General features: G+C 31.7%; 3 protein-coding genes across 3 annotated transcripts; all 3 read left to right on the top strand.

Annotated features, from left to right (window-relative positions):
- The first annotated feature begins 236 nt into the window (after positions 1-236).
- Positions 237-1,632, top strand: LOC124927923 (agmatine coumaroyltransferase-2-like). Its single transcript, XM_047468431.1, has one exon. The coding sequence runs from the start codon at positions 267-269 to the stop codon at positions 1,581-1,583; it is 1,317 nt and encodes a 438-aa protein (XP_047324387.1). The 5' UTR covers positions 237-266; the 3' UTR covers positions 1,584-1,632.
- A 2,934-nt stretch (positions 1,633-4,566) lies between these two features.
- On the top strand, positions 4,567-5,895 carry LOC124927474 (agmatine coumaroyltransferase-2-like). Its single transcript, XM_047467890.1, has one exon. It carries the CDS (start codon positions 4,585-4,587, stop codon positions 5,893-5,895), a length of 1,311 nt encoding a protein of 436 aa, XP_047323846.1. The 5' UTR covers positions 4,567-4,584.
- Positions 5,896-11,116: 5,221 nt separating this feature from the next.
- LOC124926369 (cell division cycle protein 48 homolog) lies at positions 11,117-15,834 on the top strand. The gene is made up of 9 exons (XM_047466578.1): positions 11,117-11,271; positions 11,396-11,561; positions 12,459-12,687; positions 12,785-13,551; positions 13,637-13,858; positions 13,971-14,042; positions 14,126-14,407; positions 14,705-15,064; positions 15,296-15,834. The coding sequence occupies exons 1-9, from the start codon at positions 11,243-11,245 to the stop codon at positions 15,599-15,601; spliced, it is 2,433 nt and encodes an 810-aa protein (XP_047322534.1). The 5' UTR covers positions 11,117-11,242; the 3' UTR covers positions 15,602-15,834.
- The last annotated feature ends 898 nt before the right edge of the window (positions 15,835-16,732 follow it).

The following is a 16,732-nucleotide window of genomic DNA, read 5'->3' as shown; positions in this document are numbered from 1 at the left end:
TGTTAAAGTAGATATTGTACCTTAGTGCTGTTATGTCACAAAAATATTTGAATGTTTCGGTCTGTATTTGCAAAAATTCGAATATTTTGTAGTGCGTGTATATATAATATATATCATTGATAATATAAACATCTCTCTAGGTCAAACCGATAAACCAACTTGGATTTTGTAACTGGTTCGCATGTTTTGAGTTATATTTATAACCTTTCATTTCATCTCATCCAAACAATCAAAAGAAGCTAGCTAAAAAAACATATCCAAAAACCATGAAGGTGAAAAGAGAGAGCACAAAAATCATCAAACCAACCTATGAAGGAAAACCACCTTCAACCAAAGGCACAATTCCCTTAAGTGTATTCGACAAGGTCACGTATGATTCTCACATTGCCATCATTTACGCTTACCGTAAGCCGACCCCCACCACCACCGCGTTAGAACTCGGTCTTCAAAAAGTTCTTGCGGTGTATAGGGAGTGGTCAGGAAGGTTAATCAAGAATGAAATTAACGGGGAAAAAGTTATTCTCCTCAATGATCAAGGCGTGTTGTTTGTCGAGGCTAAAGTTGATAATAGCCTCGACCAGGTCATGCCATTGAATCCATCTGCATCCATACTTAACCTCCACCCTAGTTTGAAATATCCAGAGTCATTGCTGCAGGTTCAAGTCACTAGATTCACGTGTGGATCGTTAGCGGTTGGCATAACCACCCATCATGTTATTGCGGATGGCCATTCCACCAGCAACTTTTTAGTGGCGTGGGGTAAGGCTTGTCAAGGGCTTGACGTCTCCCCGATCCCATTGCATGATCGAACCATGATCTCTCCAAGACAAACTCCCATTTTTGAGTTTGATCATAGAGAGGTTGAGTTTGTTAGCAAAGTTACCAAAAAAGAAAGTGCACCCATTGAGAATGATATTATTATAAGTAATAATAATATTGTTGTGCATAAGGTCCATTTCACTAAAGAGTTTCTTAACAAACTCAAACTCAAAACCTCCTCCTCCTCAGTGAAACCCTACACCACTTTCGTGAGCCTGCTCGCTCATCTCTGGCGATCAGTAACGAAAGCCCGTTCCCTCAGCGGATTCAAAACCACCGGTATTCGAATCTCGGTTAACGGGCGTGGGAGGCTAATCGGCCCTAGGGTTCCTAATGAATATTTTGGTAACTTGGTGCTATGGGCCTTTCCTAGTACCAAGGTGAAGGAACTATTGCACCAGCCATTGCCGTTTGCGGCTAAGTTAATACAAGACGCGGTTACAAAAGTGAATAATAACTATTTCAGGTCGTTCATTGATTTCGCTAGCTACAAGGCGGAAGAAGAAGGGCTTGTGACGACTGCTCAGATGGACAAGTCCATATTGAGCCCAAACTTGGAGGTGGACAGCTGGCTAAGGTTCCCATTCTATGACCTAGACTTTGGGACAGGCAGCCCTTACATGTTCATGCCAACTTTCTTTCCGACCGAAGGGATGATGTTCCTCGTTCCCTCCTTCATTGGAGACGCTAGCATTGACGCTTTCATTCCTTTATTTGAAGACAACGTCGCTACGTTCAAGCAAGTCTGTTACTCTCTTGATTGATACTGTTTTTTCTACCCAAAAAATTATAAAAAAAAAGTAAGTCCATAATTATATGGACCATGATGCTTGATATATGATTTTGAAATCGGGAATGGGAGAGAATAAAATAAAGTGTTTGATTAATGATTTTGATTTCTGGAGATATTGATTTGATTTATGGATACTCATGAATCATACCTTCTTCCTACTACTGTGAACTATATTTTTTTTCATTATTTCCACTCTCCTATTTTTAGGTGACCTCTAATTATAATTAGGGCAAATTATCTAGTCGGCCCTTTAATTACTTTGATCACTGAGCTCTCAAATTATTTTTTGAAACAAATTGTCCCTTCAACTTTTAGAAAGGTCACCAATGGCCCTTCCGTCAATAACATTTTTAATTTTATTTTTAACCGTTTTAAATTTATGAGCAGGTCAACCCACAATCCGACCCAAGTATCCATTTACTCTCACATATATATCCAAATTAATCACAGCTCTCGACCCGGCAATCCGGACACTTTAAAAATTAAGCATATTATATATATATATATATAAATTAGTTAGTTAAAAAGTTGAACTTATATTGTTAAAATATCTCGCGTTTATCAAATTTGGTGTTGAATTTATAATATAAAGTGTTATTAGCCTAGTTGGTTAAAGATTTCTACTTATTTTGTTAGGTTGTAAGTTCAATTTATTCTCACATATATATACACCCACAACTCTCGACCCGACAATCCGGACACTTTAAAAATTAAGCATCATTATATATAGATAGATTATAATTATAATCTCGTGCAAATGCACAAGTAATAATATAAACAAAATATTAAAAATTTATAAATATTTTAGAAAAATTTAATATTATTCAAATTTAATTAATTTAAAATTAGATTTCATTTTTAAAAATTAAATTCAAACCAAAAATTTAATGTTAACCTATATTTTAAAATTCATCAAATATCTAAATAAAAATAAAAATTAATCAATTAATTTGAAAATAATTAAAAGAACTTTAGATTTCTTCTTAATAAAAATTAAGTCAATTATATCGTTTATATATACATGTATATGTACGATACACCGGAAATTTTACTTAAAGTGTCATACATTTTTCTCTTATCTAAAGTAATGTTGGACATGCTTTACACTATTATATTTATTCTCACTTCGACAAACCAACTATCAAATCTCAATCGACATTTCATCTCGTGACATCACACATTTTCACACACATTTTATCACTCGACAAACCACTCACAAATCTTATCGAGATCTCTTGCGATTCACACTTTTTCATATGACTTCTTACCCCCCCCACTTTAATAAATCAACAACCAATCTCAATCGACAACCTCGGTCAATCAACATCTAATTCATATACTCGGTAATCAATCTCATTCATATATTTTTAATCAATAATATCTAATTTGTTAAAGACCTTTTATATTTATCCTCACCACGATAAACAACCAACTAAATCTCAATCGAATCTCATCTCATTACCTCGCACACTTTTACCCACCTATCCCTCGTCAAACAAACCAATAATCCTCATCTTGTGACTCACACGATTTTACATGCCTCTTTTATCTCATCGGCAAACCACCTACCAATCTTAGTCGATCTCTTGTGACTTACATTTTTTATATTTCTCTTTATCCCTCGTCCGACAAACCACCGATCGAATTCATCTCCTAATCAACATCTAATTCATATTTTCGATCAATCAACATCTATTTCATATATTTTAACCATTAATTAATTTGTTAAAGACCTTTTATATTTACCCTCACTTTGGCACCACCCACTAAATCTCAATCGAATCTCATCTCATAAGGCTAACTACCCACACTAAATCTCAATCGAATCTCATGACCTCACACACCTCTTATCCCCTACTCAAACCAACCAACAATCCTTATCTTGTGACTCACACGTTTTTATATGCCTTTTTTATCCCCTCAACAAACCACCTATCAATCTTAGTCGATCAAACCACCTGATTGAATCTCATCTCTCATCCTCGACAAATCAACCATCAATCAATCTTCATCTTGTGACTCATCTCTTCTTATCCAATCCAATGAAAAATAAAAGTTTTTATATATTTATATAAATAAAGAGAGATAAAATATAAAAAAAGTAATATATTATTATATATATATATATATATTAATATTAGGAGAGAGATAATTTTTAAAGAGTATAGATAAATTTTTTATAAATATATTTGACTTATAAAATTAATAATAATAATTAATATTTTATTATTATTAAGTGATAAAATATATTAAAGAAAAATAAAAGTTTATATATATATATATATATATATATATATATATATATATATATATATATATATATATATATATATATATATATATATATAATGAGAGATAAAAAATAAAAAGTAATATATTATTATATATATTGTAAGAGAGAGAAAATAAAAATAATAAAAAATTAATTAGAAGAGATACATGAATAATTATTTAAAAAAGAATAATTATTATTTTAAGAGAGAACGAATTACTTTGAATGTTGAGAGAATTTAGGAGAAAGAATTATTGGAGAATAATACGTCATTATATCGAAAAAGGATAAATATTGAGAGATAAAATATAAAAAATAATATTATATATATATATATATTAGGATAGAAAACATAAAAAATAATAAAAAGATAATTAATTATAGAGAGAATTGAATAATTATTTCAAGGATATAGATAAAGTTTTTATAAATAAATTTTTTAATTTTTTTTATGATTATGAGATAAAAATAATAATAAAATAATTAATCGAGAGAATTGAATAATTAAATAAATAATATTATAATATATTTAATGAAAAATGAACGTGGACTTATAAACAACTAATCTCTATCCAAACTTGTAGATCAACTCAGTGCAGGTTTTAAGTTTATATTTTTATATATAAATATACATCCTATGTGAGGGAGGATAAAGCTAAAACCAACATAAGGTGTGCTAAAAAAAACATATCCAATAACCATGAAGGTGAGAAGAGAGAGCACAAGAATCATCAAGCCAACCTACGAAGGAAAACCACCTTCAACCAAACACATAATTCCCTTGAGTGTGTTCGATAAGGTCACGTATGATTGTCACATTGCCGTCATCTACGCCTACCGCAAGCCCAGCCCCACTACAGCCACGCTAGAACTCGGCCTTCAAAAAGCCCTGGCGGTCTATAGAGAATGGGCGGGAAGGCTAGGTAAGAATGAAAACGGGGAGAAAGTTATTTTCCTCAACGACGAAGGCGTGACCTTTGTCGAGGCTACCGTTGATAATAGCCTCGACCAGGTCATGTCATTGAAACCATCCGCATCCATTCTTAACCTCCACCCTAGCCTTAAAGATCCCGAGGCTTTGGTTCAAGTTCAAGTCACCAGGTTCACATGTGGCTCATTAGTGGTTGGCTTCACGGCCCATCACCATGTTGCGGATGGCCAATCAACCAGCAACTTTTTAGTGGCGTGGGGTCAGGCTAGTCAAGGGATTGATATCTCTCCAATCCCATTTCATGACCGAACTATCTTCTCTCCAAGAGAACCTCCCATTTTTGAGTTTGATCATAGAGAGGTTGAGTTTTCTAGCAAAGTTGCCAAGAAAGTAAGTGCACCCATTGAGAATGATATTATTATAAGTAATAATAATATTGTTGTGCATAAGGTCCATTTCACTAAAGAGTTTCTCAACAAACTCAAACTCAAAACCTCCTCCTCAGCGAAACCCTACACCACTTTCGTGAGCCTACTCGCTCATCTCTGGCGATCAGTAACGAAAGCCCGTTGCCTCAGCGGATTCGAAACCACCGGTATTCGAATCTCGGTTAACGGGCGTGGGAGGCTAACCGGCCCTAGGGTTCCTAATGAATATTTTGGTAATTTGGTGCTATGGGCCTTCCCTAATACCAAGGTCAAGGAACTATTGCACCAGCCATTGCCATTTGCGGCAAAGTTAATACAAGACGCGGTTACAAAAGTGAATAATAACTATTTCAGGTCGTTCATTGATTTCGCTAGCTACAAGGCGGAAGAAGAAGGGCTTGTGACGACTGCTCAGATGGACAAGTCCATATTGAGCCCAAACTTGGAGGTGGACAGCTGGCTAAGGTTCCCATTCTATGACCTAGACTTTGGGACAGGCAGCCCTTACATGTTCATGCCAACTTTCTTTCCGACCGAAGGGATGATGTTCCTCGTTCCCTCCTTCATTGGAGACGCTAGCATTGACGCTTTCATTCCTTTATTTGAAGACAACCTCGCTACGTTCAAGCAAGTCTGTTACTCTTTTGATTGATATGTTATCGAAAGTATTAAGATGTTCTATTTTAATTGTGTAAAATAAATTGTATTTATCTAATCTACTTACCCAAGTGGTTTGGAGGATTTTCTTATTAAGTAAATAAACTGTCCAACAAAATTTGTATTTATCAGACCAAAAACAAATGTAATTTTCTTTGATGCTTGCTGAGTTTTTCAATAATAAAGGCAGTCATTAATGAGAATCATCACAACAATAAGGGCAGGTTCGGATTGAGGTTTTTTAAAAAATTTAGAGAAAGAAAATAATAATGATCGGTGATTATTTTGAAAAAATAATAATTATTTTTAATAAAATGACTTAAAGGATATTGATATATATAAATAAAATAAAAAATAATAATTTAAAATAAAGGGTATTTTAGTATTTTAGTTAATGAAATGAGTGATGTGATTGTTGATTGAAAAATTAATTTTGTTTGGATTTTTTAAAATAACTCAAAGAGAACAAGGCCTAATTGAATGGTATTATAATTAATTAATTATCGTTGTCTATAGGCAACCCAGATTTTTTTTAATTTTAAAAATCTAAACAACATTAGAAAAAGTTATCAAATAAGAATATTTTTTTTAAATTTTTATATGAAAAATTTATCAGCACAACAGTTCAACTTATTCCGTTATTATTTAGAACTGAATTAAAAATGTATATCTATCTAACTATGTTGTACGGATACGAGTATCGTATCGAATAAGATACGAATACGGGGATACGACAAATTTGTATGACATTGAAAAATACTTCATACACGAAATTATCCAAGTTAAGTAAAAATTGGATGATATATCTTATAAACTCTTATTTCCATTATTTCTTTTCCCTTAATCATTATCATATTTCTTTCCATCCAGAATTATAACCATAAAAAGGCACATTTCAAGAAGCAAGATCTCAAAAATGAAAAGTACACTTCTGGCAACGAATATATAAAAAGACATGCCGACGCTAAAAAGCGTCGGTAATAGTTTTAGTGATGCATAAACAAGTATGATAAATTTAACCATGCACTGTCACATATATTTTGTTTTACAAATAATTTAAACGCATTATTTTTTCTTTATCTTTTTCTGCGTTTTTTTTTTCTAGATAGGATTAGGCAAGAAAAATATTGTCTTACTTGCAAAAATGAAAATCATAAGACCTAGCTTAGATAAATTTAGAAAAATAGTTAACCTTGATAAATTCTTAAATACTTCAATCAATCTGTAGATAAAAATATGTATGTTAAAACCAATAATACAAAACCTTGACAATCGAATTCATGAACTATTATATTAACTAGAGGTCCAGATCACGTACGCATAGTATTGTTCCTTTAAGTTGAGACATAATTTGGTATATTTTATTGCAGGAATAAGCTGATATAATATAGTTTAAATATTAAAACAAACTCAATGATCTTGACGAATAAACTAAAAAAGCAGCAATAATAATGCAAATAGCTAGCTCTGAACTAAGGAATAAACTTGAATAAAGTAAATTAGGTAAGTATGGAATTCAATAATAATAATAAAATATAGAACTTTATTAGCAAACAATCAGGGAATTCAGCAGCTAATTAAATTGTGAGATTAAATATATAAAGACTAATTCAACTAATTAACTCTAAGTAAGATAGGAATAAGCTTAACTTAGCTATAAAAAAAATAGAGTAAGTGGACCAAGGACCTAATCTTTGATTGACCAAACTAACAATATATATTATTCATAACTTCCAATCCCTATCTAAAAAGAAAATAATTAAAAAAATAGATAAGAACGTTTTTAATCACAACAATAAAATATGACAATGGGAAGAGAGAAAAAATAGACATATAAAGACAAAACAGAAGGGATAAAACAAGAGATGGATTTACCAAACAGGAAAATCTTGAATTGGCCCTGAAACTCTTCCACATAACAAAAATGACCACCAAAACACTGCAGCTAAGCTAACATGGGTACCATACTTTCATAGAATTCCCAATTCCCTTGATTCTTGATCTTTTTGACAAAATCTCAAAGAAATTTGCACATCAACCTTAATTTCCAACTTAACAACCACACAATTTGAGATCACAAACGAAAATATACTACTTTGAAACAGATTCATGAAAAAGGAATATGTTTCATATCAAAGAATGAAGGTTGTCCCAATCTCATATGTTATTATAACTTTGAAACATCATCAATAATACTACTAATGCAATGAGTACAATTAATATATAGGACCTTTAAAAAAAAATAAAAAAACTCTGTCTTCCTTTTTTCTCAGTTCTAAACCCGTTTTTTTCGCTATCCTATTTGTAAACACAACATTTGAGGAAAATCACGTAAGAGCATCCCTATCAATAACCAATTTTTTTGGTCATGATCATAGTCATGATCATGAAAAGAGTTTTATGACCAAGATTTTGGTCATGTTGCTTATTCATGACCAAAATTTTTTTGATCATTAATTAAAAAATATTATTTTTATTTTTAAATTTAAAAAAATAATAAATAAATTTTAAATATGATAATAATTTTTAATTTTTATACATAATAATGTTTTTTAATTTTTAAAAATAATAATTAATTATTAAATGATAATAAACACGAAATTGAAATACATGGTTAACATAGCGAAAATTACAAACTAAATATAGTAGAAATTAAAACAGACGACCATAATTAAGAGAACAACACTAACAACCATATTTCACATATCAGTCGCTCTATATAATTGCCACATGTCTTCAGAATTCTGATAATTTTGTGGTAGGTATCAAAATTTTGTTGGGAGTTTTGATAGAAGTTTTGGGGTGAATTCTGAGATATGCCGTAATTATCTCCCGACGACATCATATTTTGCCGTCCGGTTGAATTATTACGCTTGAACTGTCGAAAACTTTCATATTCGGGATCAAAATCAGCGGAAGTGTTTGGATTATTGTTGTAGTTATCCATAATAATTTAGTATTAATTATGGATAATTGTAAATAAAGGAGAATAATTAGTAAGAAATGGAGAAAATTGTGATTTTTTTGTGCTCCGAAATATAGCAAGAGTGGTCTCTATTTATAGATCTCGAAAAATTATGAATTTTGGTATATTTTATTTATTTTTTAAAATTATAAATAATGCTAAAATCGAATTTTAAAGATAAGAGATAAAAAAATCCGGGCAACCAATCAGAAACTAACAAATGTAGCATTTTATTAGATGAATTTGGTTGTTATTTTGGTCAAAATTTGAAAAAAAAAACAAGAAGCAATGAACTGATTATGGTTTTGGTCATTGAATATGACCAAACCAATTCTTTATGATAAACCCACACAATCAATGACAACCAACATCAATATCATGACCCATTTTTTGGTCATGAATAGCCATGCTCTAAGGGCATTTGTACCATCTTCCTTATTTTGTATCCCTAAAAATAATATAAAACAATAATATCCCTATTTTAGAGAATCAAAATATAAATTATTCTACATCAGCTTCCTTATCCTTATCCATATATCATTTAAATATTCATTAAAACGACCAACTTTTCAACCACCTCAACCACTTAATTACTTACTCATATATATTTAAATATTCATGAAAGAGAAAATATATTATTTTATTATTTAGGGATATTATAGTAATCCCTAAATATAAAGATTCACTGTTCATCATCCCTAAAAAATTATAAGGATAGGGAATTTGATAAAGCATTTTTTTTACAACTTTTATATTATTTATCTTCATAATAGAGATAGAACACATTTTAAGGATTCTGCTACAAATGCCCTAAGCATTCTTTTGTTTTTTTATACTCAAAACCATTGTTTATAGACCATTAGCTTGTCAATCCACCTTTTAAATAATTTTTTCTATTATATCTAAATTTTCATTTATATACATGTGTAAGATACCTATATTTTTCCCTCTAAATTATTAATTATTTATCTTTCACAATAAATTCACTAATTACTTTATTTTATAAATATAAATATATATAATTAAAATTAATAATACATATATTAAATAAAATATAATATTTAAATATTAAAATAAAATATATTATATAAATATTAAAATAATATATATATATATATTTTATTTTACTTAACTTTATAAATATAATATATATAATTCAAATTAAACATTATAGATTAAATTATTCAAATAAATATTATAAACTAAAATAAAATACATTTCATGAATCTTTAATATTATATATTAAAATATATTTTACAAATATTAAAATAATACATATATTATATAAATATTAAAATAAGACATATATTTTATTTTTATTTAATTTTATAAATATAATATATATAATTAAAACTAAAGATATTAAATTAAATAATTTAAATAAATATTATAAATTAAAATAAAATACATAACATAAACCATATAATATTTATAAAAGTATTAATTTAAAATAACTTTAAAATAAAATAAATTACATAAATCTTAAAATATTTATAATATTATATATTTTTATATACAATACATGTGTTATTTTTATTTTTATGTAATATATGTATTATTTTAATATTTATATAATATATTATATTTTAGTTTATAATATTTATTTGAATTATTTAATTTAAAATGTTTAATTTTAATTATATATATTATATTTATAAAATTAAATAAAAATAAAAATAAAATATATGTGTTATTTTAATATTTATATAATATATTTTATTTTAATATTTATATAATTTATTTTATTTTAATATATAATATTAGAGGTTTATGTAATGTATTTTATTTTAGTGTATAATATTTATTTGAATAATTTAATTTATAATGTTTAATTTGAATTATATATATTATATTTATAAAATTAATTAAAAAAAGTGTTATTTTAATATTTATGTAATATATTTTATTTTAATATTTTTATAATATATTTTATTTAATATATGTATTATTAATTTTAATTATATATTTATAAAATAAAATAATTAATAAATTTAATGGGAAAGATTTGTAATTAATAAATTAATTAGTGAAAGAAATATTGGTATTTTAAGAAATACAAGGGAAAGAGGATACTTCAATTCTATAAAAAAAATTAATATTTTCCTTATTAACAATTAATATTATTTTATTTGTTTTAAATATTGAAATAATATTAAAATTAGAAAGGAATGAACGGGTGAGATGATTTAAGGAGGTGGCGTGATATATATAAAGCGGAACAGAAGATTATTACAAGAGTCGGTGTAGAGGATCCTAATCCTATAGCTTGTCTCGAGCTTATCAATTGTCTTCTTTTGTCTACTTACCACTCTCTCTCTCTCTCTAGATCTTTCCCGTCTTAACAAAACAAGATCGCCTTCTTCTACCGCTTCACAGGATGAGTAACCAAGCTGAATCCTCCGATTCGTGAGTACCTTTATCCACTGATCGGGCCAAATCTACTCAATTTACTTTCCAACACTAGTTCTACTCCCAATTTCTTGATTCTGTATTGGGTTTATTTCTATACTAATCCATCTGAATTTTGCAGGAAAGGGTCGAAGAAGGATTTCTCAACCGCGATTTTGGACAGGAAGAAGTCGCCAAATCGTCTTGTAGTCGACGAAGCCGTTAATGATGATAACTCAGTGGTTGCCATGCACCCTAATACCATGGAGAAGCTGCAGCTTTTCCGCGGGGACACGATCCTTATCAAGGTCTAATTGCCTGTTTCACTTACGTCTTCCTTATTGGCCGCTTCCAATCTAATCTTTTGGACATGGGTTTCTATTCTTTTTCTAAGATTACGAAGATTAGGCTTACTTCTGCTCACTTTTTGATTCTTATATCTGTTTTTCGTTAGCCTTTGTATAAATATAGTTGTAGAAACTGAAACCTTTGAACATCTAAGCGATGCAGATAGAGAAAAATTAAGAAAACTAGGAAACTCGACTACTTAATTGAATACAATCAATTTCTTGACTGCCTTCGGATGTACTCATTAATTTCATTTGATTTTGTAGTAGTTGTGAGAGGTAGTAAGTGATTTACATAATATTTTTTCTCTTGGAATTCTTTCTTCTAAGTTGGGGAAGAAGAAGAAGATGATAATTGCTTTGAAATACTTGAGAGCATGGCTATTGTATCTAGTGGTTTCAACTTTAGTTGCAATGACATGTTTATCTCCTTTGTGTTCAGGTTACTTGGATTCTATTGGTTAACTTGCAAGAGTTGCAACTAGTAGTCTTAGTTGTAGACTATATTCAGATCGATTGAATGCTAACTTGTAACTTCAGCACTCATGAATACCTGCAATAAATCCTGTCTAAGAGTCCCTTATTTTCCTTGAAATTGATCTGTTTAATACATGTAATTATAAAGTTGAAAGTTTTCCTTTGTAATGTTTCTACTTTCTATCAATAAGTAATGGAAACTTATTATTCTAAGAGTACTGTTCAGAGTTATGAGGGGAGATAATTTTCTGTATTTTAATCTGTTCTTCTATAGATGGTTTCTTTTTCCCAATGTAATGTACACATGAATCATACTGCCTTTCTTTTCCTGGAGAAGAAATACTTACTTGTACAATTATGACATTCATATATGTACAACAGGGGAAGAAAAGAAAGGATACCGTTTGTATTGCCCTTGCTGATGAGACTTGCGAGGAACCAAAGATTCGGATGAACAAAGTTGTGAGATCAAATCTAAAAGTTCGTCTTGGTGATATTGTTTCTGTTCACCAGTGTCCAGATGTTAAGTATGGGACGCGTGTCCACATACTACCAATAGATGATACCATTGAAGGCCTAACTGGTGATTTGTTTGATGTATACCTAAAACGTAAGTCTACCGTCATTATCAGTAAAGAAAGTTCCTGCACTATTTCTGAATTTTCCCATTTGAAAGAATTATGAAAAACATCTTCATGTCTCTGCAGCATATTTTGTGGAGGCATACCGTCCAGTAAGGAAAGGTGACCATTTCCTTGTTAGAGGAGGCATGAGGAGTGTGGAGTTCAAAGTTATCGAGACTGATCCTGGAGAATACTGTGTGGTTGCTCCTGACACAGAAATCTTTTGCGAGGGGGAGCCTATTAGGAGGGAGGATGAGGACAGATTGGATGAGGTGGGTTATGATGATGTTGGTGGTGTTAGGAAGCAGATGGCTCAAATCCGTGAATTAGTGGAATTGCCTTTAAGGCATCCACAACTCTTCAAATCCATAGGTGTGAAACCTCCAAAAGGGATACTACTTTTTGGACCGCCTGGCTCTGGAAAGACTTTAATAGCTAGGGCTGTTGCAAACGAGACGGGTGCATTCTTCTTTTTAATCAATGGACCAGAAATTATGTCCAAATTGGCTGGAGAGAGTGAAAGCAACTTGAGGAAGGCGTTTGAGGAAGCTGAGAAAAATGCACCATCAATCATTTTCATTGATGAGATTGATTCGATTGCCCCCAAAAGAGAAAAGACTCACGGTGAAGTTGAGAGAAGGATTGTTTCACAATTGTTGACTCTCATGGATGGTTTGAAGTCGCGGGCCCATGTTATTGTAATGGGGGCCACAAACAGGCCAAACAGTATTGATCCTGCATTGAGAAGGTTTGGTAGGTTTGATAGGGAAATAGATATTGGTGTTCCAGATGAAGTTGGGCGTTTGGAAGTTCTTCGAATTCACACCAAAAACATGAAGCTTTCTGATGAGGTAAATTCTTTTATTTTGAATCTTGATCAGGAATGAGGCCAAAATGGTATAACTAAGCTGATACAGTTAACTGTCTATTGGGCAGGTTGATCTTGAGAGGATTGGTAAAGATACTCATGGTTATGTTGGTGCTGATCTTGCTGCTCTTTGTACTGAAGCTGCACTTCAATGTATCAGAGAGAAGATGGATGTTATTGACCTAGATGATGAAACAATAGATGCTGAGATTCTGAATTCTATGGCAGTGACAAACGATCACTTTCAGACTGCTCTTGGAATCAGCAATCCATCTGCTTTGCGTGAAACTGTAAGTGAATGCATGTACATTCTTCTTATTATTATTCATCTTTTCCTGTCATGGCGGTGGATGCAGTCTAATTTTTTTTTTATAAATAATATTTTGTTTTGTTAAATAACAGGTTGTTGAAGTGCCCAATGTCTCCTGGGAGGACATTGGAGGGCTCGAGAACGTTAAGAGGGAGCTTCAAGAGGTGTTCTTATTACTGGGATTCAAAATCATGTTACTTTCATTAAATTGTTCATTTGTTCAATGTGCCTCCTTTCTCTTATGCAGACTGTTCAATATCCAGTGGAGCATCCAGAGAAGTTTGAAAAATTCGGCATGTCGCCATCAAAGGGTGTCCTATTCTATGGTCCTCCCGGGTGTGGGAAAACTTTATTGGCCAAGGCCATTGCAAATGAGTGCCAGGCCAATTTCATCAGTGTTAAAGGACCTGAGCTTCTTACTATGTGGTTTGGTGAGAGTGAGGCCAATGTTCGAGAAATTTTCGACAAGGCCAGACAATCTGCACCTTGTGTTCTGTTCTTTGATGAACTCGATTCAATCGCTACTCAGGTTTTCATTCCGTTTAACTTTCTGTTCCATCTTTCATGCGTTCTTTTGTTCAATGGGAACATCTACATTGTCCTTGTCATCATCCATCACATCATTCAAAAAATCAATCAAAATGTCACATACTTTAAAAAGATAATATATTTTCATTATATATTAATACCCTTAATGTCTTTGTACCCAAATAACCTACATCAAACAAAGTTATTTGGAAATAATCACTTGGTTATTCAAATAATCGATCAACAAGACACTGGTTTAAAAAAATGACATTTATTATTCTTATTCCTCTTTTTTCAGAGGGGAAGTAGTGGTGGGGATGCTGGCGGTGCTGCTGATCGAGTTCTAAACCAACTTCTTACTGAAATGGATGGCATGAATGCAAAAAAGACTGTCTTCATAATCGGGGCCACTAACAGACCTGATATAATTGATCCTGCACTTCTTAGGCCGGGCCGTCTCGATCAACTAATATACATTCCTCTGCCTGATGAGGACTCGAGGCATAATATTTTTAAAGCCTGCTTAAGGAAATCTCCCATTTCCAAAGATGTTGAGTTAAGGGCTCTTGCCAAGTATACTCAAGGCTTTAGCGGTGCTGACATCACTGAGATATGCCAGCGTGCTTGCAAGTATGCCATTAGAGAGAACATTGAGAAAGTAAGTTTTCTTCACAGCCCTTTTCACTTACTAATTATTTATTATAAGATTTTAAATACTAAGGACATTCTTGTCATTTTACCCAAAAATCGTAATAAACCTTTTTTTATTTGCAAAGAAGCCCAAGATTAAACAAGCTGTAAATATTTCATTGATTTACTCAATGTTGAAAAGAGTGTCTGGAACAGAAAACAAGTTTCTTTTGGGTCTTAATAATCGGGATTTATGCAGGACATAGAGAAGGAGAGGAAAAAGAGAGATAATCCAGACTCAATGGACGAGGACAATGACGACGAAGTATCAGAGATAAAGGCGTTTCATTTTGAGGAGTCGATGAAGTATGCTCGGAGGAGTGTGAGCGATGCAGACATAAGGAAGTACCAGGCATTTGCTCAGACCTTGCAGCAGTCGCGTGGTTTTGGAACCGAGTTTAGGTTCCCTGAGACAACAACAACGGAGGCTAGATCAGGTTCCGGAGCTGATCCATTTGCTACCACCTCTACTGCGGGGGCTGAAGATGATGATCTCTACAGTTAGGTTATAAGCAAAGAGGCTCCTTTCGTTTTGTTTTCGTGTCTTTCTGCATGAATTTAAACCGTAACTATCTTCAGATTGTTCTGTCATGTAATAGGTAAAACTGTAAAAGCTCAGTCTATTTTTATTTTGACCCAAACCTTCCACAAAACTTTTGGTAACATGGAATATGTGATGCACGACAGTATATGACTTTCAACTTTTTTTTAATCTTATAACTTGATGTTTTGTAATCATATTTGAGAACCTATATGGAAATTTATATTTTCTCCCAATCAATCATCATATTAGAAAATAGTAATAAAATAAAGGTTTTCTTTGTTTAGTATTTGGATGGTATTCCCAGGAAAATGAAGATATAATTAATAATATAATGTTGATTACATGCACTAAAATTAGAGGAGTATAATATTAATGAGTAGAAAGGCTGGTTAAAGTGGTCTAAGGTGTTGTAATTATAATAGAGGTGGGCGGTGGGGGGGCAGTAGAAGAAGAAGAAGAAGGGGAACATGATGAGGATGAGGATCCCATAGCTTGATAGTTAGCATATCTACTGGGAGCAGATGAACGCTTAATTAACCCTTTTGGCAAACAATTCTTCACCTCCCCTTTTTGAAACACTTGGCTCTTCTTCTTCTTCTTCTTCTTCTTCTTCTTCATGTAATCCTCTGTTCTGGTTTGCAGCCATAACGTTTTAGTTTTAGTTTCAGTTTCTGCTGCCGGCTGCTGCAGTTCTCTAATGGAGGACGACAGGTTGAATGAAGAAGTGAATAAGATTAATGTGATGAGTAGTGAAAGAATAATAGCATTCTTTGCCATTTCAAAGTTTTGAGTTTGAGTTTTTGAGTTGAGATGTTATAATATATATATATATATATATTTGAAGTGCTGTTGAGGAGGAGGAAGAGGAGGGAAATTTAAGCTTTAATGGGGCTCGTGAGGAGCAGGCAGGCAGGCAAAGGAACAGGTCATTATAGAGGTGAGTGGGGGTTTTCCTTTTTGACCCAGCTAGCTTCTGATAATTTGTAAGTCACAAAATCATTAGAATATGAGATGATGAGGCCCGTGAATATCTGCCACACTATTTATGTAATCATTTTCAAACTTCAATTTCATATTAACTACTATCTATCT

This window comes from Impatiens glandulifera, chromosome 2 (genome assembly GCF_907164915.1).
Source record: "Impatiens glandulifera chromosome 2, dImpGla2.1, whole genome shotgun sequence".
In the NCBI taxonomy this organism is placed as follows: Eukaryota; Viridiplantae; Streptophyta; class Magnoliopsida; order Ericales; family Balsaminaceae; genus Impatiens; species Impatiens glandulifera.
Note: the sequence above shows the minus strand (reverse complement) of the source record. Positions and strands in the feature narration are given on the sequence as shown.